This window comes from Dromiciops gliroides, chromosome 4 (assembly GCF_019393635.1).
Source record: "Dromiciops gliroides isolate mDroGli1 chromosome 4, mDroGli1.pri, whole genome shotgun sequence".
NCBI lineage: Eukaryota > Metazoa > Chordata > Mammalia > Microbiotheria > Microbiotheriidae > Dromiciops > Dromiciops gliroides.
In genome coordinates, this window is record NC_057864.1 from 163,254,944 (window position 1) to 163,281,531 (window position 26,588).

Sequence of the window (26,588 nt, forward strand, 5' to 3'; positions counted from 1 at the left end):
CAGAAAGTTCATAGAATGAAATAGGGCTTATATTGTTAGGCCAGCCCTGAACTAACTATTTTCATAATGTCACCCCTCTGATGGAAAACCTTTTGTATGGCAAGATTTCTTTAATAAGTGGGGAAGGGTAGATGGGGTTTGACCATACTTGGTTATTTGACTTTCAGAGGCATGTGGTGATTTGAGTGATACATATTGTTTTTCCAGGGGTCAGGTCCTTCCTGCTCACACACTGCTGAACACAGTTGATGTTGAGCTCATCTATGAAGGGGTCAAGTATGTGCTTAAGGTATGAGCATTTCCAGGTATCCTATTGTTCATTTTCCCATCCTTTGGGCCGCAGAGTGATGAATTGTATTCCACAGAATGGCAGCAAGGAGCCATCAGAGGGAGTGGGGTGTGCTGAGGAGTGAGTCAGCAAGTGCTGTCAAGAGAGTTTAAAGATAGTTTGCAGTTTCAAATGCAGCACAGTTGCCTGGGTGGTGTGGGGCTTGTGCAAAGGATGTGCTAAGATTGTTCTAATGGATGAAAGCCCCTTCATGCTGCAGTGACTGTGCAGTTCTTGGAGTATAGGCAAGAGGTTGAAGAGAGAATTCAGACTGGGGAGAAACTACTGTTTTAGGTGCATCACCAATGGGGCCAAGCACTACCGTTGCCTACTTCAGCAGGTCTGAGAAGTAGCCCAGGGAAAAGGAAGAAAGAAAATTGGAGGGAAAGAGTTAGGAAAAGGGATAGAGAGGGGCAAGGACCCCATGGCAACCAGTAGTGGGACTGGTGTCACATGGACTTATCACTGGGGTATTCTGGGGTCATCTCCAGGGTTCTGCTTAGAAATGATACCATGGGGGCAGCTAGGTGGCACAGTGGATAGAGTACCAGCCCTGAAGTCAGGAGGACCTGAATTCAAACCCGATTTCAGACACTTAACACTTATTAGCTGTGTGACCTTGGGCAAGTCACTTAACCCTCATTGCCCAATCAAAAAAAGAAAAGATACCATGTCCAACTCCAACTGCTTCTGATGGTCCACAGGTGACCCGGCAGTCCCCTAACTCCTATGTGGTGATCATGAATGGCTCCTGTGTAGAAGTAGATGTGCACCGTCTGAGTGATGGAGGATTACTTTTGTCCTATGATGGTAGCAGCTATACAACATACATGAAGGAAGAAGTGGATAGGTGAGTACAAATTGGAGCCCATGATCGGGACAACCTCTTGTCTCATATCCTGGAACATCGTGGGATTTGGGGAACATTAAAGACATTTTTACCTTAATGCTACTTTTCACTTCTATATCCTGAAGTGATTCAAGACCTGTTTGCCCCACTTGTGTTCCTTAGATACCGCATCACAATTGGCAACAAGACCTGTGTATTTGAGAAGGAGAATGACCCATCTGTACTTCGTTCACCTTCTGCTGGAAAGCTGATCCAGTACATTGTGGAGGATGGAGGCCATGTGTTTTCTGGCCAGTGCTATGCTGAGATTGAGGTTAGGAGTGATTGGAAGAAAGGACAAGTGGCCACAGACATGAATGGATTAGAGTAAAAAAGGGACAGAAAAAAGTATTTGTGCTCTGTCCAGCTCAAGAGGGCAAAATGGAATGAATGCACCTATTGTCTTGACTAAGGGAGTCAAGTCAATCCTGTATTGTTTAAGTAACTGTTATCTGAAATAGCACCTGCCCTCAGGGAGCTTACAGTCTACAGGGAAGGGGGGGAGGGGGAGGGGGAGGCTCATAACATAGTGTACTTGCAGGGAAGTGTAAATAATTTGAGGGAAAGCAGTAATAACTGATGGGGCTCAGGGAAGGCTTCTTTCTGAAAGAAGGCAAGCTTTGTGAAGGAAGAGCACACTTGAGGCACCAGTGCACTCCCAGAATGGCTTGAGTGAGTAAACACAGAGCTGAGGGAGGGGGACATTCTGATTAGTTTGGCAAGAATGCAGAGTACGGCTAGCCCCTGGAACTCAGCCTGGAAAGGTAGGCTGTAAATGGACTGTAAATGGACTGTAAGTCTGGGAGTGCAAAGCTTGAACCAGAGAGTGAAGGGAGACCAGTTGTTCTCCAGCCTCATTAATGATCAAATGGAAAGAAAAAAAAAAAGTAGGCTCATCACAGCAGAAGGCTTGTATTAGACTTCAAGGAACTGACAGCGTTATTAGGTACTGGCATTGGTTACAAAGGGCAGTTTTATTATGTTGCTTTTTAGAGTAGGGGCTTCTTAACTTGGTATCCATGGAACCCCAATTTTTTTCTATCACTAGATTTCAAGGGGTGTGTAAACTTGGGTGGCCAAAAAAAATTCCATTATTATTTTCACTAACCTCTAACTAAAATTTAGCATTTCCTTCATTCAAAAAAAAAATAAATCTGAGAAAGGGCCCATAGATTTCACTAGACTGCCAAAGGAGTCTATGACATGGAAAGGGTCAAGAAGTCCTGCCTTAGAGGTCTTCAGAGAAAGACCTCTTTTTCAGTTTGGGGTAAAATTCATTTTTTTGGTGGAGGTGCAGAGGAATGAATAAAGTGTCATCTTGAGACTCTTTGGATTTGAATTGCTGCTCTGATTGATAACTGACCTGTTTTTCCACTGTAGGTGATGAAGATGGTAATGACTTTAATTTCTGTTGAGTCTGGTTGTATCCACTATGTTAAGCGGCCTGGAGCAGCCCTTGACCCTGGTTGTGTGATTGCCAAACTGCAGCTGGATAACCCCAGCAAAGTTCAGCAGGTAGGTGTGAAGATAGCTTCATTGCTTATGATTCCCAACGGATGAAAGACCTGAGCTGTACTGGTGTTTCATTTGCCAGTTTCCCCTCACACTCTTGCTCTTTCGGTATGTGTTCTATACTTTTTCATGCAGCAAGATAAACCTGGTATTTGTGAGGGTGGTTCATTTTGTTACTTTTGATGTGCTGATTTTCCCTTGATGCCTTCTATCTTGGGGTGGACAGGAGTAGTGGGGGAAGTCTATGACACACCATAATTCCTGCAACTCTTTATTTCCTTCTAGAAGTATTCTAGCAAGTAATGTAATCTTCTTGTGGGGTTAACAGGCTGAACTGCATACTGGAAGTTTGCCAAAGATCCAGAGTACAGCACTCAGAGGCGAGAAGCTTCATCGGGTCTTCCATTATGTCCTGGATAACCTGGTCAACGTAATGAATGGATACTGCCTCCCAGACCCTTTCTTTAGCAGCAGGGTATGAAGCATTTACCTTGGGAAAGAGATTTGTGGATGGGTCTTTTCTCCTTTCTTTAAGCTACCTAGCAACTAAGTTATTTAGGTCCAACCTTGGTGACAGGTTCACAAAAATCTAGTCATTCTCCAGTGTCCTCTAGCCCTTACCTACTATTGTGGTAGTGATTCGTACCTACTGTTGTGGCATGGATAATGTTAATTCAGTCAGACACTGACATCTTTGCCCATTATTTTGGAGTTCTGTTAATCCATCTTGTCTGTGTGCTGTTTTGGTTCCTTATCCTCAGGTAAAAGATTGGGTGGAGAGATTGATGAAAACCCTCAGAGACCCCTCCCTACCTCTCCTAGAATTGCAGGACATTATGACCAGTGTTTCTGGCCGGATACCACCCAATGTGGAAAAGTCCATCAAGAAGGAAATGGCCCAATATGCCAGCAATATCACCTCTGTCCTTTGCCAGTTTCCCAGCCAACAGGTATTTCTCTTAGTTTCCACCAGGTGGGGAGATGAAGGCATGTGGTGTAGCCAGAGTGCTGCAGGTGGAGGTGTTTGGGGCTGGGGTCACAATAGGACATGTGACCTAAGAGCTGATGTTTTTGTTGGTGGATTGTCCTGTTTCTCTGATTCTAAGCATCGTTCCCCCCTGAAACTTTTACTGGCTGAAGCAAAAAAAAAAAAAAAAGAAGAAGAAAAGAAGAATTAAAATACATGAAATAGAAGACATCTGAAGTTATTGGAAAAACACTAAATGTCCCTGGAGTTAACCATGATGACAAGATAGGTCTTATACAGTGCCCTCTATCTCTTTGGCCTTGGAATCGCCCCAGCTAGAGAAACTTCTAGATTCTCTAGTGAACTTAGTGTAGAGAACTTTTTGTGACTTTGTGAATGACTTCTTTACTCCATTAGCAACCTGACCTTGACCTGAGAGGGAAGGGTAGAGCTCTTTATCTTTCATTCTGGACCTTAACTAGCATGTCACACTTGCCCATCATATGTCCTGGTACAATGGATTTTGGTGAAGTAGGCTTAAACCTAAGGGGGAAGTTTGAATGGGGATGAAAGCTGCTAACTCACAGCACAGGCCCCAGGACAGCCTTCAATCCTTAATCACTCCTGGATGATGGCAGCAGATGAAAGAGTCGCTTCCATTTTGGAGATGGGGTAAAGAATAAAATGCTTTAGATCTCGCCTTGTGGGCCTGGGCTTCAGTTCTCTTTTTCCTGTACTTTAGATAGCCAACATCCTAGATAGTCATGCAGCTACATTGAACCGGAAGTCTGAACGGGAAGTCTTCTTCATGAACACTCAGAGCATTGTGCAGCTGGTGCAGAGGTGAGGGCATGCTGACTACACATACTTCTCCTTTTGACCTTTTTGCAGCCATGACCCCAGGTGAATTAGAGAGTGCTCCCAATGGTAACTCTTCCCCCAATTTTTGGATGATTCCTTCACTTCTAGCTTCTGATACCAGAAAAAATTCCCACTTTTCTGCTTAGCATCTTTCAGTGTCTACTAGTTAGGCACAGAACTTCTGGTGCCTTATTTCCACCCCCCCCCCCATTTTCTTTTTGTATGTTTCTTACTTTTATATCCTAATAGTAGGCTCAGTATGATAATTGCTGTTAAAGGTTTCACTAGTTGAAGGACTATAGGAGATGTCTGCAACTCTCATCTTCCACAGAACTCATTTCTAAAGCTCCATAAATAATAGTTGTAAAAACTACCCACCCACAAAAATGTTGTCAAGCCAGGGGCATAGTGATGACTCACTGACAATGAGAGCAGTTGTAACCTAAGTCAGACTACTTATTATTAGTGTTACTGGATTTTGGTTTCTCATTGAAATTCTTCTTGGCCCATAGCCAAATACTTTTCAGGTTTTGACCCTGAATTAATCTTCCCAATTGGGAATTAGCTAGAACACTAACTGGGCCTGTCCTTTGTCTCTGTGCTCTTTTTACAGGCAGGAGGCTCATTGGAATTAAGGAAATTTGGCCTTCTAGTTTTTGAGTTGAGTCTTAGCCAATCAGGCTCATAAGTCGAAACCTTTCCTATCTTAACAGGTACCGAAGTGGCATCAGAGGCCACATGAAGGCTGTAGTGATGGATCTGCTCCGACAGTACCTGCGAGTGGAGACTCAGTTCCAGAACGGTAGGTGGGAGGTCTCTCTTTCTGAGGAACAGCCCTGAGTTAGGTCCACCAGACCTAGAGGACTGACTCAAACGTTAGAGGACTGTATCGTAGCCAAAGAGATCTTTTTCCTGTTTGACCTATTTACTGTCATCTCCAATCAATAAAATGCCAACAAAATACCTAGTTTCACTTCTCTTTTCAAAAAAAAAATTCACATCATTCCCCAAGAAACAAACAAACAAAAATCTGTCCTCACTAGGTTGTGGATACTCTTTGTCTTTATTCTGCTGAGATGATTCTTCAAATAGAAGTTGGAGATATATTTTCTTATCTTCCTGATCTTAACCAGATCTTTGGATAAAATTTATCTCTTCTTTATGAGCTGACATTTCAGTAGCTATTCTGTGGGCCCCACAATCATCTGGGAAGTCCTGAGAGGTTTTCCCCAACATTCTTCATTGTATTGTTTAGGTGGAATTTATCCCTGACACTCTGAAGAACCTCACTAAATGATGTAGAAAGTCTGTGAAATGTGAAATATTGAAGGCAAGATTGAGTATCTTTGTGTTGTAATGTTGCTCTCAGCCACAAGATGGCAGTGAAATGTCACAGGATGTTGAAAAAAAGCCATTCATAAGCCTGGCCCACTCTTTAAACTCTGTAAGGAATAGCTGGGGTGTTGTGGCTTCCTTTCTACATGGAGTCACAGAGCCAAGCATCCCCAAAGCCCCTGTGATATTTTTGTTTGGGCTTAGAATGAATGGTAGCTTTTTCGTGCCTCCTGGCCCCTATAGTTCCTAATGTCCTAGATACATTATCTTCTCTCGCCATGGGACACAGCCACAGAGCAGGTTGAGGTGTGAATTTCTCCAAGATGACCTATTTCAAACAGACCTCGGAAGTACCACTTAAGTGGAGTCAATTGAAAATCTACATATCCATATGTCTATAAATAGGCTAGCCTTTTATATAATGAGTTCAGATTCTCTTTGAAATTCAACAAATCTTCGAGGTGATAGGATAGGTGCCAAGGATAATTAACCAAAATTCTTCATCAAAGAAGCTTACTTTCCCTTTGAATTTGTTATTGATTTTCATGGGACCTTGCTTGTCCTGGAGGATATTCAAATATTAACTTATCTTTGTTCATATCTAAACTTATTTTGGAAGTTTTGAGTTGTGCCCGATCTTCTATAAAATTAAACTAAAAAAAAGTTTTATTAACTGCTTTGAAAAAAAAAATCACTGTCATTTCCCAATACCCATTCCCTTTCTCCCTCCTTCACAACATCCTCCCTCCCCCAAACTGTCTCTTGTAGCAGACAAATATAGTTAAACAAAATAGACATCAACCATGTCTGACAGTCTAGGACTTGAATGTGGCCAGCATGCTGTAGTAATTATTATGAAAACAAACCTGAAAGTTAGGCTCCTGTTGTAAAGTACCCCTGGCTCTTTCTCTCTAGACCTTTTGGCTAAATGCATGTTTTTCTTTGACTCTTATCTTAGTTTGGCTTTGAAATTCTAATTTGGTGTTCTACTAGTCTTTGCTGGGTGGGGGAAAATGTTGATTCCAGCTGGCCCAGACAGCTTTCAGATGGACCTTAGGGGTGGTGCAACAACTGAAAACCTAATTTTTTTTGAGTTAACACTCTAGAACATAGCTTTGGAAAATAGGTATTTGGCCTATTACAATGAATAATTTTCCCTGAATTAAAATATTTTAATGGGATGGAGAAAGAGTTCTTTGTAGATTTCTTTAGGGATAAATTCTTATGATCCTGTTGCTGTTCTCTTCCTTTATTCTCAGAAAGTAAGTTTCTATTTTTCTTTTTGTAAATATGCAACATTTTTAGTCTCTATCTTTTACTCAGCTTCCAATGCTATGCAGACTATTAAAAATTTTAATAAGTTGGAATATGCTATATTCTTTTTGGTGTGGAGAAGGAAGAAAGCATTTAGGGAAAGCTATGCTATTCCTACTAGATTCCTAGCATCGCAGTCTCAGAGGTGGAAGGCTTCACAGTAAATCATCTCCTTCCCCTTCCCTGGTGAGCTGTGGGATGTGAAAACATGTGAGTATGAATCCACATATCTAGAATGAGAAGTGTTCCTGCTTGTATCTTACAGGTCACTATGATAAGTGTGTCTTCACCCTTCGGGAAGAGAATAAAAGCGATATGAACACTGTGCTGAACTATATCTTCTCCCATGCTCAGGTCACCAAGAAGAACCTTCTGGTCACCATGCTGATCGTGAGTGCAAACCCTGCATCTCAGTGGGGGATTGATGAGATAAAGGGAATTTCCTGCTTCTGATGGCTGGGGTTTGGAGAACAAGATGCTATCTTCTTTTGAATGGCTGCACGGGGCCTTGGTGTCCCTTTCCCTTCAAGGTTGACGTGCCTTCTGCCTTTGATCTAAATGTGGTTCTAGCTAGAAAAGAATTGTTGTTAAAGCAGGAACATTAGATCTCAAAGGAACCTTAGACGTTATCGAGGCCGAGCCCCTCTTTTGTATAGGAAGTAACTGAAGGCTAGCAGCATCATGGCAAAGTGGATGGAGCACTTGTATTGAAGGAAGGAAGACTTAGGTTTAAATCCAACCTCAAAACACTTAGGAACTATTTGACCCTGGGCAAGTCATTTAACTTCCTCGAACCTCAGTTTGTTCATCTCTGAAATGGTATTAATAATAACACTTGTGATGATCCAATGAGATAATATGTGTGAAACACTTTTCAAAGTGCTATGTAAGCATGAATTGGTATAGTCCTATAATTGTTTCTGTTACTATTATAGAGGTGAAATGACTTGTTTGAAGTCCATACAGTTGGTTTGTGGCAGAGCTCGGAAGAGAACCCAGCTTTTTTGACTTTTCATCTAAAGCTGCTCCCATTTCATTTTGCTATTTCCCTTGCAAATACAACTAAGTTGGGACTTTCGGCGGTTTTTGCTGATCTCCGTTCTTCACGTGGAGATAAACCTTACTGGGCTTTTAACTATCAGTTATGACTATTGTTTATGAATGTGCAAGTGGTGGTTTTTCTGGGAGTATTGGCTTTATGGCCTTCCTAGTTTGGCAGGTTTGGGGGCACTGATTCTCAACTTGGCAGTGCAGTGGGCAGAGGGAAGCACGGAAGAGTTTGCAGCTTTAGGAAGCAGTTGTCCTGTTGGTGAAATCTTGCATTTTATAATGTGCTATAAACTTTCCTATCCTTGTCTCCAGACACTAGTGAAACATTTTCTTGAGACTTGGTCTAGTCAGGAAATAATCACATTCCTACAGCATTAAAGAAACTAATTAGTGTTCCCCAAAGAAATTGTCATAGCCTCTGCTTTTACTACATTCTCCTTGTGTTTACTTGGAAATCTAAGTCTTGTATTAGGGAAACTCAATAATTCAGTCCACCAAAGCATGTACTTACTTACTCAGGGACTAATGATAGTGGGCCCAGTATCATTTTCATTAAGATGGGGGAAGACTGTGCTTATGTCCTTATTACCTAAGTAATAGGAGAATCAGTAGGAGGGAGGGAAATCCCTGCTTGATACAGAGAAGGCTAATGAAAATCAAATGATCTGCCAGACTTGTTGCAGGCCTTGTGAATTTTGGACACTTGTCTTCAAGACTTCTTCCCCTTCATTCTTTTCTCTTAGATCTTGCCTGAGCTTGAAATGGGCTTCAAAAACCAATAGGTCCTTTCTAAAATTTCCCATCTTCTTCCTGACTAGTTTGTATAGAATCTGGCATGTTTCCTTGTAATCTAGAACAATAGTAATTTCTTGTTCCTTGGAAGTGGTGCTCTTATGTCCTTCCTTGGAATTTGGCATGCTGGCAGCCACATTTCTGCTCTGCAGTGAGATTCTCCTGACGAAAGACACTTCTGTGCTAGAAAATTTTCACCACTATTTTTTATTTCCTTATTTTACGATGAAGGCAAATTTTAGTTCCACCTTCACTTTTCCTCCTACCCAAGGCAGAACTGCTTTCCTAGTTACCAAACACATCCACTCATTCCTTCGCCTATCTGACTTGTTCAGTGGATAAGACCAAATTTTTAGGATGGCTAATTTTCTGTAATACCTAATTATGAATGTGTTTCATTTCCTTTGACTTCCTAGAGTGATTGGGAGATAGGTTAATGGAAAAATGTGTTTGAAAGGAAAAAAATCCACAATCAATTTTGAATATTTTAACTTAGCTAAACAATAGATTTCAAGAACTAGACGATAGCATCAACAGAAACTTTTGGAATTATCTTAAATGTAAGATGGAAGAAATTCCTACAAGTTTAACTATTTAAACATTCAAGGAACTGAGAATGACTTTTAGATGAAGCCAAAAGACTTTCTGGTAGGAAATTGGTGGCGATTGGGAGGAGAAGGAAGTTGGAAATCAGTTTATTTGTATTAAAAACAGGGGGATTTGGCTTCAAAGGAAGCTAATTATGGGGACCTTCCATTTTATTATGATTATTTTTTTTAAGGACATAACAGCTTTCTGCACTAAAAATAGACCGAAGCCCAGAACCCTTGGAGCAGCAGAAGAGTAATGATCGCCCAAGACTGTCGCTAGGTTTCTTAAATTCTAATTTGTAAGATATAGGGGCCTGGCTCACTCCTTTTGCGGAGTGATTGTAAGTAACGCTTGCCTTAAGAATCTCATTATTGGAACACGGAGCCATATTTCCTCTGAGAATTCTGGAGTAGCTTTGAGCCGGGGCTGTTCATTTCTCAAGTAATCACGCTGGTGTGATGGAGAGAGAAAATGGCAGCTGTTCGGAGCTCAGGCCTTCAATTTTCTTCAGAGTCCAGTCACTCAAGTGTGTAATTACACGGGGGGTGCTGCAGAGACGTTGGGCCCTGTCAGAGAGCTGGTTTGAGGCTCGGCTTTCTGCTCTTGCCCGCCAGGACAGGCAAAAGCCAGTGGAGCTCTGACTTGCTCCTGTTCTTGGAATTTTGCCCCTTGTTGTCCTGATTGCATGCATGAGACTGAAAGTTTCTTTCCAATAAACCAAGCCCTTTATGAAATAGAGTCATCTACTAGAATTTGGGTCTAGGGGGAGAGGGTAGAGGGAGAGGGGGAGAGAGACAGAAAATTAAAGAGAGAAAGGCCAAGCCATCTTGTTCTTCATTTGCCATTTTCATTGTATTTTTTCCCCTTAATCTCCATTTAAACAAAATTTAAGTTAGTAAGCATATGGGGGCTCTGTAGTGCTTTTGAAACATCAGTTGTTCTCACTCTCATCTTGAACATTTGGAAACTGAGAGGTGGAGTGATGTGACTTTAAACTCAGAGCAGGGATGAACAGACATTTAGAAAAGATTCCTGACACACTGGATGCTAGAGTTCCTCCTTTTACTCTTTTAGGAAGCACAGGTTCCTCTGCCTGTGCTTGTGCTGATGGCTAGAGTTGGGTAGTGGTATCTCAGTTGTAAAGACTCCTGTGTTCTTAGTGTCTTTTCTGCCCTGTCACAGATACCACCTGAATATGATGGCGTTTTGCTCCTGCCTTTGAATTCCCTCAGGCCTATGTTCTCTGTTGGTTTCTTTTTCCTTGCTGCTTCTGTTGCCTTTGCTTTCTGATTGATGGGTGTACTGTGTACCCAGTCTCTGCTCTCCAGGAGCAGTGATGTTGATGGTGTGCTTTGCTGTGCTAGATGACTTCTGGGGCTTTAGGGCCTAAAGGGAGGGATCAAGGAAATCAGCTGCATGTAGCTCCCTCTCTGAGGGTTTCTGGGGATCACTGTAGCGGGACTGTAGAGCTGCCCCATTGTGAAGAAGCCTCCTGGCATTGGCATAGCCCTGTCTGCTGGTATTCAGTGACTCCTAAGCAAGTTCAGCTGATGGACCTCTCCTAATCTTTCTCCCTAGCCAGAAGGCAAGGTACTGAGCAAGATGCTTAATGTCTGTCCCTGTCAAGTTTCCTTCGAGCACCATTAGCTAGAAACATTTTGCTGCCCCTGAAGACCACAAGTCTGCAAGGCCATCATTACATTTATTCAAAAAGTGTTTCTTGTTCCTTATACTTGAACTTATGGGAAAAAGCCTAGAGCCTTAAACTTTAAGCTAATGTCCACAGCAGAGATATCAAGGCAGCACAGGCGAGTGATCTGGTCCTCCGAGGGCAGTCTGGCTTAGTTAGGCAACTTGGGAGGGTAAAAGTGGGACTATTTTTGCAGTAGCAACTCAGAAGAGTTTGTGTATTAAAAATTAGGCAAGGGGGTGGCTAGGTGGCGCAGTGGATAAAGCACCAGCCCTGGATTCAGGAGTTCCTGAGTTCAAATCTGGCCTCAGACACTTGACACTTACCGGCTGTGTGACCCTGGGCAAGTCACTTAACCCCCATTGCCCCGTAAAAATAAATAAAAAAATAAAAATAAAAATTAGGCAAAAGGGGGAGGGGACAGTCTCTGATTCTGGCTAGCAGAGTAAACCTGGCTGCTTTCTGTCTTGCAGCTCTCTCTGTGCTGACTGATTTTTCTCCTTCAAATCTTAGTGTACCAATTGCAGTGGAAGGGCTGTGAAATGCACAGCTCCTGGGTTATGCCATGTAACTTTAAGGTTCTGACTTTGAACTGGCAGCATTTAGAATGCTGACCAACAGTTTTCCTTCCTCTCAAAGGTTTTGCTTCTGACATGTGCTGATCAGTCAGCAGTTCTTAACCTGACTCTGCAAACAATTTTTCTTCTAGAAGCTAAGAAATGGGGAAAAACTAATGAAATAATGATAATAACAATCAAGATGATGATAATTTGCATTTATCCAGCCCTGACTGTGTACCAGGCACTGTGCTAAGCACTTTACAAATATCACCTCATTTGATCCTCACAACAACTCTGGGAGATAGGTGCTATTATTATCCCCATTTTACAGTTTAGGAAACTGAGGCAAACAGGTTACGTGACTTGCCCAGGGTCACGTAGCTATTAAGCATCTGAAGCTAGATTTGAAGTCACTTTGCTCTCTCCACTGCCCCACAAGCTTCCTATAAAACTCTTCCAGTGATTTTTGCACACCAAAACAGTGAGAGACATAGAGATTGTCCTGTTAGATTTGGTGGATGATGTTATTGGGTTGTCCAGCTACCTCTTATATCACTATGTATCTTATATCACTAATGTTGGTACTGGTGCATCTGCTGAGTACGCAGTAACTTGTCTTGAAAGCATTCCCCACTAGGTTGTATTTTTTTAATCCTAAAATGATTTCTGTTCTTGTACCTGCTGCCCAAGATATGCATATCAAAAAGGATTGCTTCAGTGGGCTCTTTGGAAAGCAGTGGTTCTGTTGGTCATTGGCTTTATCCTGGCTTGGTGCTGCCACTTAGGATGCTTGTTCGATTTCTGCAGAGCAGCGCCCTGCTCAGTAACCACCATCCAGATCAAGGATGAAAGCAAGATATAACCGTGTTATGCCCTTGTTGAATAACAATTTTCACTTTGGTCTGCAGATATATGCAAGTGACCAAAATTAGCAGATAGGCTCCCTTATTATATACAGATACAAATCTACCCCCTTGACCACTGTCTGGTGACACCATCTCATCTTGATGCTGAAATATTGCACCAGTAAATAATGGTGGTGACGTACTGTGCAGGTACCCAGGACCGAGTACTTTAGTCAAGACTGTTCATTTCAGAGCTGGTTAAACTGGAAGGTGTTACTGGGCTGGCCACAGAAGTGTTCTGTCCTTTAGTCAGGTTCTCTTTGCAAAGGGAGACTCTTACTTTTTTAATCATATTCTACTACTTATGAGGGTGGTAGTCTGGAATTCTTTTGAGTTTTGAAGGCCATGGTTTTCCTAGGTCAGAAAAAGTTGTTTTTTTGTTTTTTTTTTGTCTCTGTTCACTTTAGAAAGAGTCCCTCTTTGCATTTTACCACAAGATGATCAGAAAAATCTTCAGCTAGTGACAAGGGAAGATCAGCCTTTTCATTCTTTATTTTTTCATTTCCATAGTTCACATTCTTTCTTTCATGATCTCATTTCTTCCGGCAGTTAGAAGAAACAAGGCAAGAGAAAACAGGCCTCAATGCATATCTGTACTTAAATCAGTTGTCCATTTTTCTTTATTTGCAGTTTTCATTTTAAAATTTAAAATTGTTTTTTCTTTCAAAGAAAACTATTTTGCATCACCCCAGATGAGATCATCTTTGAGGCAGCTAGTGGCTCAGTGGATAGCGCACTGAACCTGGAGTTAAGAAGAAATTAGTTCAATTCCAGCCTCACGCACTTACTAGCTGTGTGATCCAGGTCAAGTTGCTTAACCTCTCTTTGCCTCAGTTTCCTCAATTGGAAGAATGGGGGTAATAATAGCATCTATCTTTTCTGGGGTTGTGAGAATTAAATGAGATGATATTTATAAAATATTCCCTTCTTCCCTTGGATCATTGCATTTATTTCTAAAGAAGAATCTGGTGGTCTGATTGTAGATTTTTAGGAGTGTTATCTTTGAACCTTTTAGGCATCAGGGGTCTCATGGGGGCAGATGGGGTTAATGGTTAGTATTGCCTGGATTGCAGGGAGGTGTCTTTGGTTTATTGTGAATGAGTGAAAGGGACATTTGGGTGACACAAACCCATTTTTTGGTACCTGCACCTATTGTGCTATCTTCATGTTTGCCTTCTTGCCCACTTGTACACTTACTTATTTTTAGCTATCTTATGTATTCCCCAGAAATTCTACTCTGTTGATCAGACTCTAGTGGAAAAGAAGCAGTTACATTTTCTCCCACATCTTTGCTCTTAGAATTTAGGGATAGATAGGAATTTGAGGCCATCTGTTGAGCAGAGCTGTGCAGTGTATTCTCTTTTAGACCCTTTTCTTTTAATCTAGATAAGTGGACACAGGTGAGAATGAAAAAAAAAATAATGCTGCTTAGCTGCCCAGAGAATTGGCAGATAGGTGTTTAAGACATTTGATAGCCATTTAACTCTAACTTTTCATAACATATTTTGTGACTTTGGGTCCTTTTGAGCTAACCTGGGCAGTGAGTTGGGGAAATGGTTTGAAAGAAGCCTTGCTTTTAGTCCTTCTATCCCAGTATGTATAATGGGGTTGAGGCATTTCACAAACTTATTCTTAATGACTTCGAAGATAGTAGGACTAGGAAACCTAGAAGAGCTGTATGGTAAAGCCACATTTCTTAAGCATTTATTTGCACTGCTATGGCAACGGACTGTCAAGAGTACTCCTGAAATGGGGATGGTTTAGTGTGAAACAGAGATGCTTCAAGAAAAGGACTGATCAAGGTAGAGAGAAGATTGAATAGCAACATGAAGCCTCATTGGGATCACCACTTCTTCCTGTCTCATGTAGTAATGTGGAAACAGAGGAGCCCTGACATCTTGGGTAACTGTTTAAACACCCAGAAAAGGGAAATACACACATGTATGTACAACTTGAAGCAGTGTGGAGTTAAGTACTGCAACTCACTGCCACCATCACATAGCTTAGTAACATTCAGAAAGGTCAAAGATACTTAGGAATGGCTGTTGTATTGGCCTGGAGGAAATTACATGGGAACTGCATAAATTTGGGAAATAAACTCATCTCCAGCTGGAGTCCAGGAGAAATCTTTTTGCCACACAATAATAATGTCATCCTCCAATTGAATAGATGTTTGATGAAGATTTTATGCCTTTTTTTTTTCCTTTTTAGAAGAGGTGAGATAGAGAGAGGCCAGGAATCTAGACTGTTCCAACTCTGGGCTAGTGTGGAGAGCTTGCTTTACCTTGAATTTAGATGAGATTGATCAATTCTGAGATAATGGGGGTGGTTCTTGAATCTGAGGGGAGATATATGCTGAATACAATGGTTGAGGAGAAAGGGAGTTTAGTGGTGAGATTTTTATTTGTGTGCATATTTACAAATGAATAATTAGCTCTTGTGCTCCTGTTTTTCCCCCTCCTGGGAGACAGAACATTTGGTTGCAAAGAAGGCACATTACCAAGATCTGTTCCTTTCCCTCCCAAGATGGGGGAGGGAACATGAAGGCCCTTTTAGACCCCACATATTTAAAACCTCTTAAAACTTTGAGGCACCATCTGCTGTTTCTTACACAGAATTCCCATATACCCCCTTGTTAGTCTCTGATGATTCCCTTTGCATGTTAAAAGTCTAGGGCTATGCTCTAAAGAAATGCATTAAGGATGCTGGTGAATGAGATGTGGCTGCCGGCTCCCTCTTCTCCCTCTCAGCTTTCCTTTGGGATCCCCATAACTATGTTGTTACGAATAGAAAAGAGGGAATTTGTGTGTCCTTACTAACTCAATTGTGTTTCCTTTGAAGTGGAACCAGGGGGTTGGGAGGTGAACTAAAGTCCAATTCACTTACATGTTTTCTTTCCCCCTGCAAAAATTAGGATCAGTTGTGTGGCCGGGATCCCACCCTCACCGATGAGCTGCTGAACATCCTGACAGAGCTGACTCAGCTCAGCAAAACCACCAATGCTAAAGTGGCACTCCGAGCCCGGCAGGTAAGGACCATCTCTGCTTACAGTGAGGAAGGGCTGTTGTCCTTAGGTTAGACGTTCTAAACCCAATAAGCTTTTCCATTCAGTCCTCTTGCAAAGGTCACGCAATTCTCTATGCGTGTTTCATTGCTTTAGAACAAATGTTTCCATGTTGTATGCGCTCTTTAAAGATTAATATTGAGTCCTTCTGCCAACATAAATCCTGGTGGCCTGCCCCATACTACTGAACATAGCTATGGTGGCCCAACTGGTTGTGATGGAGAAAGGGAAACCAGGGGAGAAAAATAGACTCCCATTTCAGACTTCCCAAAGGGAGCTTACAAACAGATGATCTTTTCATATGAACTTAGTTTTCAAGTGTGGAAAGCAGAAAGATAATGAAGTGAATCACAGGCTCTTGCAATCAGAGCAGCCCTAGAGAAGTCCAGCCTGCTTCTCCTGCCGTCTTCATTTCCATTCCAAAGGATTTCTGCAGGGAGGCGGGAGTCTGAGCCCCCTTTGTGTTTCTGTGCCTGGGCGCTGAGAGGGAAACAGCATTTGAAGCTGTTCAGTGACCTTCTGCTTTCCCTGGAATTGTATCCATGTCACTGAACTGCTCAGAGTTATTGAACCTCTCAGTGACCTGCTGAGGGTATTCAAGTCCTACTGTGGCGCTGTTTGTTTGTTTGTGACACTGCTTTTCTTCTCTCTGCCCCTCATATACCTTGCTGTTGTTTCTTGATGCCATCTCCTCAGTGTTGAGTCCCTGGTGCTGTTGGGACAGCTTTTCCTGGTGTGTCTCTACCACAGAGCTGCAAAAGGCTGGCTTCGCTGCCATCAACTGTGCCATCCCCACAGCTGCTCACTGCCAACCTCGATTTCCAATTAACAGCTAGTCATGCAGTCCCAACACTAGTAGCTTTGCTTTGCAATGGTAAATCACATGCACTGATGGAACTTGATTGAAGCGGTTTCTCTCCCAATGGGGAATTGCCCACAACAAAAATCATGGGCAGAGGCAGCTGAGATTCAGCATTTGGTGGCACTGGTTTTATGTTGTGGGACTTGGGAGTGGCTATACTTGGTCTCTGTTAAATTTTATCTTTGATGTGGTACACTTACAAGTTTGTATTTATTGTCTTTGCATTAGGGTTGCCTGATGGGTGACCAAAATGACTGTCTCTGGAACTCATGCTTCCTTATTTTATCACTCCAGGTTCTTATTGCCTCCCATTTGCCATCCTATGAACTTCGCCATAACCAAGTAGAGTCTATTTTCCTGTCGGCTATTGACATGTATGGACATCAGTTTTGCATTGAGAACCTACAGGTACCTTTTCTGTTGCTCTGCCCCACTTTACCTCAACACTGGGTAGAATTTCTTCAGCATCTCTAGCATTCGCTGTATTTTCTAAAAAGTTGCATAGCTACAAATGATCCTCCCGGTGAAATTCTCTTAGGCTTAGCTTTACATTCAAGCATATCTGTCTTTACAGAAATGTTCTATTGGAATGCATACCTTTTTGGACTGGAGTGCTTCCAAAGTCAGCTTTTATTGATGGTCCAGATTGATTTGTGATACTTAGTTCAGGTGTAGTAGAAGAAAGATACTTTCCTGTTGGCACACACCACACCTCTGGGGAAAAGGGAGAACATCCCCTGAAATTTTACATACTGGGAGGAAGGGCTTCTCTTTTTTCCTAGGCATTGAAAAGTCATTGGGCTTATTTTATCAGTTTAATTGGAAACATCTTGTCTACTTCTGAACCTAGAGCATTTTCTTAGTGATGTCAGCCTTTGTGGTTTTCCAGGTAAGGAAGAGGTTGTTGTTGTTATTGGTACAAGCTGACCCTAGATAACTTTTGTAGCTTCTATGATATTCTGAAAGGTTCCCTTTTGGGGAAATCAAAAGTTGATGTCATGAAGGATCTTTGGCCCTTCCAGCCAGGACTGAAAATCAGGAATGCAAGAATCACAGAGTTCTTCCTACTGGAAGCATAAGGCAGACTTTAGGAACTGAGGTACAGCTATTGAATCATAGAATTTCAAAGCTAGAAGGAACCAGAGAATTCATTTAGTTGAGCTGTTGCCTTGAATCCTTCTGGCTCTCAGTTTCCTTATAAGGACTTGTTCAAAGTCCTGTGGTATCATATGGGTAGAATTGAGACTAGAAGTCCCAGGTCTCTCAACTCCCACTTCAATGTTTTGTTTGTTTGTTTTTGTTGTTGTTTATTTCTTTTCCCCCATTACATTATTCTGCTGCTGATTAGGCATGATCAGGCTAGACTGGTGTTATCTAACCCTTCTTGCACTGACCCAGATCTCATATGCCAAAGCAGAAGACAATTGTGATATGGGACAAGTATCCATAACTTGTTAAATAAAAGAAGTAGAGGGTTCAGGTGATGTTTCAGCGATGACTTAAGATAGGAAGCTAGGTCAAGAGTTGACAGACCCTGCCACCCATAGGAATAAAGTTAGATAAGGAGATAAATAAGGGCATTATTTTTGCTTGAGAAAAAGGGCAAGGCCAAACTAAATGGTGTGCCATACATTTTGTCTGATAGGCCCAGTTTGTTCAGAAGGGTCATCACCAGGTTGGCTGTAGGGTGAAGAGGTTTTTGACTGCTCTGGTAGCAGAGCAGCATGGAAGGACCTATAAGAGCTGAGGTACACTGATCCCACTTTTTAACGTGACTGACCTTTTTACTTAAAAATTTTATTGTTGTCTTTTGCTTTTATGTCACCTTTGTTTCCTAATATATCCTGCCTTCTTCCCCCCCCCCCCCCCCAGCTCCCTTTCCCAGCCAGTGAGCCATTCCTATTAACACAGAATTCAAAAAAAAGAAAGGAGGGAAAAGCAGTTCAGCCAAACTAAACAATATACCGATTGAGTCTCAGTATATTCAGTATTCTACTCTTATACCTTCCCAGTCTCTTCAGAGAAGGGAAGAGATAGACATTTTCAAATCTTCTTTGGAATTGAGGCTTGTTGGTTATTGTTTTTTTCCCCTTCATTGTGCCTCAGTTTATCAAGTCTTCCATGCTTTTCTGCATTCATATTTTTAGTTTCTTATGGCACAGTAATATTCCATACATTCATGTAACAAAATTTGTAGCCATTCCCCAACCTGATTATTCTTTTACTGGAATAAGATGCCTGAACTTGTTTTAATTTATAAGAAAATAGCATTTTTTGAAGATGAATAAAAATAGTCATTGTAAGATTTCACCATTTGCTTCAAACATTTTGTAGTTTCTATTGAAATAGGTTTATTTAGAAACTTTACATGGTATAGATAGAATTTGCCTTAATTATATTTGTATTATATTATTTTCCAGAAACTTATCTTGTCTGAAACATCCATTTTTGATGTCCTCCCAAACTTCTTCTACCATAGCAACCAAGTAGTGAGAATGGCAGCTTTGGAGGTAAGTTTCCCTGGTAAAAAATGATCTAATTGGGGCAGCTAGGTGGTGCAGTGGATAAAGCACCAGCCCTGGATTCAGCCGTACCTGAGTTCAAATCCGGCCTCAGACACTTGACACTTACTAGCTGTGTGACCCTGGGAAAGTCACTTAACCCCTGTTGCCCTTAAAAAAAAATGATCTAATTGATTTCTTCGACCCATTTGGCTGTCACATACATTACATTGTTTTCCTTAGTGTAGTTCTTGCTTAGGGTTAGGACTTTTTTCTTTTTGAAACTCTCGGTAGAGAAACTTGATCTTTAGTCTTATGATCAGTTTCCTTTTTTGTACTAACCACTAGCTTCTACACATTTATCACAAGGAAAGAGCAGCTGGTATTTGCTCATAGTCTGCTTTCCAAGGTTTATACCTTCTCTTTTCATATTGCACATCAGAATATAGCACCCCAAAGAGGAAGAATATCCAAACAATGGCATCATGTCTTCTCTCACTATAGGGTTTTTTGTTGTTGGTTTTGTGTGTGTGTGTGTGTGTGTGTGTGTGTGGTTTTTTTTGGGGGGGGGGGAGTTTTGTGGGGCAATGGTTATGTGACTTGCCCAGGGTCACACAGGCCCTCCTGAATCCAGGGCTGGTGCTTTATCCATTGCAACCTAGCTGCCCCCTCACTATAGTTTTGGCAAGATTAGTTGCCTTGGCCTTTGCCCATTTATTAGATGGGATACTGCTTGCATTGGTGAAATATCTTGCTTTTTAAGCACTCAACCTACACCAGAGGCCTACTCTGGTGCCTAAGTGGAATAGAGGTAGTTTTTAAAAGTCATGTATATCAGTGGAGCTGCCACAATCTTTGGCAGGGCCTACTAGGTTGAAAGAGCTTCAAGAATAGCACTGATGATGTCTGTTTTCCAAGTACACAACTAGCTAAGTTTGTCACTAGGCTGTCTGTAAGGCAAAGAGTTTTGTGACCACAGGAACTCTTGAAGGTCACCTAGTAAGAGAGGTAGATGATGTCTTTGCTGAACATTAAGACTCTTTCCTCATCCTGTCTTCTCCCAATTGCCTTCCTCCAGTAGTTTCCCCTTCTTTCTATTCACTTAGCTGCTGTCCCAGTTCTAGCATTTATCATCTCACTCCCAGGCTATTTTGGTAGCCTCCTAACTGGTTTCCTTGTATCCAGTCCCTCCACTCACTCATCTGTCTGCCACACAAGTTCCAAATGGATAGTCCCAATGCCTAGGCCAGACCCTATCAGTCCCCTGCTTAGAAAGCTTCAACCGCTGCTTGTTACCTCTAGATAAGATACAGTGGCCTGTTTGGTATTTAAAGCCTTCATCATTTGACTTTATACTATGTTGTAAGACTTGGTTCACATTATTTCCTCTCATGTGTTTGGTTTTGCATATGCTGCTCTTACTTCCTGGTATTCTATCCCTCGCTTGCTGGCCTTGGTACAGAATTTCCCTTGCCTAGAATTCTTTCCTTCTTTACCTCCACCTCCACCTCATGAAATCCCTACCAGTGTTTAGCTTAAGTTCTATCTCCTGTATGAGGGGACTAGGTGGCACCATAGTGCACAGAGCCCTGGGCCTGGAGTCAGGAAGACCTGAGTTCAAATGCTGCTTCAGATGCCTACAAGCTATATTACCTGGGACAAGTCACTTAACCTCTGTTTACCTTAGTTTCCTCAGCTTTAAAATTGGGCTAATATCAGCATTGATCTCTCAGGGTGGTTGTGAGGATCAACTGCAATAATATTTGTAAGGTGCTTAGCAAAAGTGCCAGGTATATAGTAGGCACTTAATTAATGCTTCTTTCCTCTTTACCTTTCTGAATTCCTCACTTGTTAGTTATCTTCTCCCCAATTCTCCCTGCATCACTGCATATATGCTTTAAATTTATTTATCTTTATACATGTTATATTTGTGTCTACCCTTACCCCACCCCAGTAGACTAAATTCTTTGAGGGCAGGGACTGTTTGTTTTTCCTTTTTATCCCTAGTACTTGGCACAGTGCCTTGCACATAGTAGATTCTTCATATCTGTTTGTTAAATTGAATCATGTTGAATGAAGTCACAGATCCTTGAAGTATTGAAGCATAGTCACTCCTTCTGCCACTTGAAGAATATTGGGTAAAAGGTCACTAAATTTTTTGCCTTAGGGAGTCTGATGACTGATATGAGGGTGTGAGGGTTGTGACTTTAAAACATTGTTCATTTTTTACATTCATTTTTTTATTTTGAGCTCCAAGTTTTCTCTCTCCAGCCCCTCCCTCCTCCATCCTCCATTGAAAAAGCAAGCAATATGGTACCCATTATACATATGAAGTCATGTAAAACATTTCTATATTAGCCTTGCTACAAAAAGGGGGGGGGCAGTACAAGAAAAATAAAGTAAAAAAATGCTTCAATCTGCATTTGGAATTCATCAGTTCTCTTTCTGGAGGTGGATAGCACTTTTCATCATGTGTTCTTTGGAATTGTCTTGGATCGTTGTTTGAATAGCTACATCTTTTTCACAGATGATCATCCTTACAACATTGCTGTTACTCTGTACTCTGTTCTCCTGGTTCTGCTCACGTTGTATCATAAGTCTTCCCAAGTTTTTCTGAAACCATCTTTCTCATCATTTCTTATAGCACAATAGTATTCCATTACTTTCATACACCACAACTTTTTTTTCCCCTGGTGGGGCAATAAAGGTTAAGTGACTTGCCCAGGGTCACACAGCTAGTACGTGTCAAGTATCTGAGGCTGGATTTGAATCCAGGGCCAGTGCTTTATCCACTATGCCACCTTAGCTGCCCCCCATATACCACAACTTCACTCATTCCACAACTGATAGGGATCCCCTCAATTTCCAGATTTTTTGCCACCACAAAAAGCTGCTATAAATATTTTTGTACCTATAGGTCCTTTTCCTTTTTCTTTGATCTCTTTTGGGGTACAGACCTAGTAGTCTTGTTAGGTCAGAGGGTATGCAAAATTTTATAACAGTGATAATTTTTGATTTAGCAGTGACATAGAGTGATAGAAGTGTTTTCAGACAGCAGCTGTTTGGGGGTAGTTTGGTTTGAGTTCTTTAACCTGTAAAAGATCCATAAGGTTGTTAGTAATTTTTGTTTTTAAGCCCTGGTCCAGATTGTGATAGAATCTGCTTGAATACACACCAAACTGAACAACTTCCTGAATCTTCTTTAATGCTTTCATGTCTCCAGTTATGAAGACCACTGCCTTTGTACCTGTCATGCTAACAGCATATTGAGAGGCTCATACACAGTATTTTATGTGCATGGCAAGTTGACTTCTAGCTGGCTTGGGCTGCATTGACAGTTCTTGCTGAGATGCAGTCTGTTGTTTAACTCTGGAGTCTAAGCTGTGTGTGAAGGACTCTGAAAGATGTGCTATTTCACATTGTCCTTGCATTGGGGACTAAGGACATAAATAACCAGACCTGGGGAGTTGATTTTGGGGGAGGGGGAGGAACAGCAGAGTTGCAAAAGTTTGATAGAATGAAATAATTTTGATCACCCAGCCATCAGTGTTCTTACAGCTTTTCCTCCTATAGTCCTTACTCCTTGGTTTTCTTTTTGGCTCACTAGGGTCACTCTGGTTCCATAACACTTCCAGCTTCGGCTGAGTTCAGGTCTTCCCCAAAGGTCAGGAAGTATAATTCCCACTGGGATAATATTGTTTGAAGGAAGGTTTATCTGGCAGTTAGGGGTGTCTGCTAGGAGAAACAGGCAAGGCTTGCTTCCAGTTGAGCTGTGCTTATAGAGTGAAGATTCCAACTTTGTCAGTGAAATGATGTTCTACCTAACGGGCTTTGGGAAGCCTTTCCTTAAGGAAGGCCTGTTTCTTCCATATTTGTTCTCCTGTTCCATTGGTTTTTTTCCCCAGCCTTCCTTTCTCATGATCTCCTCAGTCTGGGTTAACTGAGGATTACTTTTTAACCAGGTATATGTGAGAAGGGCCTACATTGCCTATGAACTCAACAGTGTCCAGCATCGCCAACTGAAGGACAATACCTGTGTGGTAGAGTTCCAGTTCATGCTGCCTACATCTCACCCAAACAGGTAAGCTTGAATTTGCATGTAAAGCACAAGCCATGTCGGGGTTTGGGGGGTGTGTGGGGGGAAGATGTGGTAAGAGCACCAGTCCATGCGCATGCTCCTTTAGGGAAGAAGCCTAGAACAGACAGTAGCCACATTTGAACAGCTGAAGAGCCAGTGAACCTTTCTTCTCTGAGCTTTGATCCAAAGAGAGGTGAAATATGATCTAATTAAGATAGAAGTTTGGCCTTGCTCTAGTCTTAGTCTGTTGTTTATATGCTCTCCCAATTTTCTGGAGATAAAAAGCTGTGTGTCTTATATTTTGCTTTCAGGAACTATATGAGGAGATCTCCTCTTTAACTTTGAGCTCATCTGGAACATAGCTAATATTTTGGTAAATTCTGTTCCTGCTCTTTGTTGAGGTGGATACTGATATAGCAAGGCACAAAACCTCCCTAAAATCCAAGACCAGAATTAAGACTGTCTTTTAATTAAGACTGTCTTCAGTTTGGAAATCAGTTCCATGAATATTTACAAGGCAGGCCAAACTTATTCAACTTATTTCAATTATTCAATTCAAATTTTTTAATTAGAGCTTTATTTACTTTCTAGCTCTTTTTTTAGAAAACCATTAAAAAGATACTTTTGGGGTGGTACTCTTTAATCAATTTCCCTTTGCTTTAAAATGGAAATGTTTCCTTTATGATTGATCTTCATTTTTTCTAGCAGTAAAGGTAAAACAATTATACCTGGAGTAGCCCCTTTTGTGTTTGGCCAGTCTTTACCCTGCCTCTGTCATTTCTTCTACTTTATAGCCTTTAGTTCTTCCCTTTTGTATGGCAGTCTCTTTTCTTTGGGTTCCCTAGCTGCAGACAACTGAAATGGTTTTATTTTGAATCACCACTTCACCTAGAGCAATGGAGCCTCTTCTGAGAGACAAAGACATCTGTGTTGAGCCTGTGTGGCCACTGGATGCCACTGTTGCTCCAGCCCCAGGCAGAAGGGAGTGTGAGCAGCCTCAGCAAAGCACAGCTTCCCCTCTTTGTCTCCAAAGATCCTTTTACTTCTTTGCTTCAAAAAGACCTTATTTCTGGGAGAGAAAGGCATACATCCCTGATTTAGCCAGCATCTCCTGGTACATTTTTGCCTCTATGGATTTCAGAATCTCATTTTCTAGAAGCGAATGGTTGTCCTTCAGTGAGGGGCAGACTCCTCATGGCACACAGGGGCTCTGCTTTCTGTTTCCTGCATTCCTTGAATAATTGTATAGAGCTGCTTGCTATACTTAATGTTCTTTTGTAATTCTCAATACATTCTATTTTTCTTCTTGGCCTCTACTCCAGCTTCTGTTGAGTAGTGATTTGTGGACACTTATTCCCATGGTTCCAGGGGTTCCAGGGATGCTTCTGATTCTTCCCACCCCCCACCCCAGTCTGTCCTCATACCTTTCTCTGAGTTCCCTGTTCTAACCTTTTATTTAGGATGTCCAATTGAAAAATGAAAGATCCTGCTTCTTTTCAGACAAGAACCACTGTATTCAAATTGTTCACTCCCCAGCCTTATGAAGCCAGCTTGGGGGTCTTGGTTAGTCTAGTTATGGTTTTGAAATTGAAACCAGTTTTTCCTGGTGCTAAGCAGCCTGCATTGACATAGTTTGTAACATTAGCTGAGTCTTCATGGTTGTAATGCCTTGTAGTCCTTTCTTAGTGGTGTGGGTGCGCACATACACATGTGCATGCATGCACACACATAGCATGTGCACACACACATGAATATGTTTGTTTAAATTGTGTGTATTTTGCTTTAACATCATATCTGAAATGATGGTTCAGGAATAGAGAGGAATAGAACTGCTAGATATACTGAAGCTGTGGGAAAATTTTTTCTTTCTTTTTATTTTTGGTGGGGATGAGGAAGGAGTATGGGGAAGCAGGGACAGTGCCTTATTCTGCTTGTAAAATAGTTGGTATGTTAAATTTGAAAGTATGGTTTGGTAAGACAATCATTCTAAATTTTCTAATTTTGTTCATACAAATTTTTAAAAACTTGTTAGAAATTGAACTTTAAATCAATAACCATTTATTAAGTGTTTATATGTGTGAAGCACTGTGCTAACGTAGCTAGCTAACTTTAAGAGATCTAGTATTTTTTTTTCTGGTTCATAATCTAAGTTCTACTTTCTGTGTGTGTGTGTGTGGGGGGGTAATGAGGGTTAAGTGACTTGCCCAGGGTCACATAGCTAGTAAGTGTCAAGTGTATGGGGTCAGATTTGAACTCAGGTTCTCCTGAATCCAGGGCCTGTGCTTTATCTACTGCGCCACCTAGCTGCCCTAAGTTCTACTTAAAAACACACACACACCCCAAAACAAAAAACTTAAACATTTAGACTTGTACTTACAATAATCAGATGCTTGTTTTTGATCTCCACAGAAATAAATGGATGTTGTTATTAATGCCTACTCCATTCCCAGTCCTCTGAGTTCTACTCAGGAAAACAGGAATAGATGTGCCACCTCCCACCCTACCCCATTCCCCCCATGAAAAATCAACTTGACAAGGAGAGAAACTCCTAACTTCCTCCTTCTTTTGGTGACAATTCCAGTGCCACCTGGAGGCAGAACTGCCCCTTGTTCTCAAATTAGAAAGTGGAATTGCACTATTCTCAGTGTAGAATAGTTGTAGTGAGCTGAGCTGGTAGAGGGTTGTTGCATAGTTTTTAGAAATTATTTTGTGTGATGATCTATAAACACTTGGTGCCATTTTGCCATCTATACATCCCCTTTTGGGTGCATATGTTACTAGAGCAGCTGCTCTGCACGATGAGAGCATTTTGCTATTGCCCAGTCTTTCAAGACCAAATTCGTCTTGTCTAAGATTTCATCAGCCCAGCTCTTTAGTGAGTTCAACCAGTATTTTACATTGATTAATCCCAGAGCTTGGTCTGTTCCCTTCACCATTTCTCGATGATGAGTGTTAAGAATTGATTCTTCCCTTCCTCTATGATTTAGGAGTATCAAAGAGAGGGAGGGAGGGTGTGTGTGTGTGTGTGTGTGTGTGTGTGTGTGTGTGTGTGTGTGTATTCTAGCACTACTGAGGTTTGTTACTCACTGGTTTTGGTGATTTACCAACTTTATACACAGAAAGATGGTTCTGAATGTCTTTGTTTTCCCCAATTCATTTAATCTTGAAACTCAGGTACATCCTTAGCTTTGGATATATTGGTTATCTTAAAAATACCCTGGAAAAAGCAAATTATCATTTAGTCAGTAGGTTGTACTTTCTCTAATACACACATGTGTGGCTGTCTTTA

The 26,588-nt window shown here is 41.5% G+C and overlaps 1 protein-coding gene across 7 annotated transcripts in view; it reads left to right on the forward strand.

Annotated features, from left to right (window-relative positions):
• ACACA (acetyl-CoA carboxylase alpha) overlaps window positions 1-26,588 on the forward strand; it is a 262,916-nt gene that overhangs the window by 94,762 nt on the left and 141,566 nt on the right. For all 7 annotated transcript variants that reach the window (XM_044001690.1, XM_044001692.1, XM_044001691.1 and 4 more), the window contains 13 exons: window positions 208-289; window positions 1,033-1,178; window positions 1,341-1,491; window positions 2,598-2,732; window positions 3,058-3,204; window positions 3,491-3,679; window positions 4,439-4,539; window positions 5,271-5,359; window positions 7,472-7,596; window positions 15,709-15,822; window positions 17,015-17,128; window positions 19,141-19,230; window positions 23,184-23,302. In XM_044001690.1, the coding sequence (XP_043857625.1) occupies window positions 208-289; window positions 1,033-1,178; window positions 1,341-1,491; window positions 2,598-2,732; window positions 3,058-3,204; window positions 3,491-3,679; window positions 4,439-4,539; window positions 5,271-5,359; window positions 7,472-7,596; window positions 15,709-15,822; window positions 17,015-17,128; window positions 19,141-19,230; window positions 23,184-23,302 (1,602 nt within the window). The remainder of the gene's footprint in view (window positions 1-207; window positions 290-1,032; window positions 1,179-1,340; window positions 1,492-2,597; window positions 2,733-3,057; window positions 3,205-3,490; window positions 3,680-4,438; window positions 4,540-5,270; window positions 5,360-7,471; window positions 7,597-15,708; window positions 15,823-17,014; window positions 17,129-19,140; window positions 19,231-23,183; window positions 23,303-26,588) is intronic.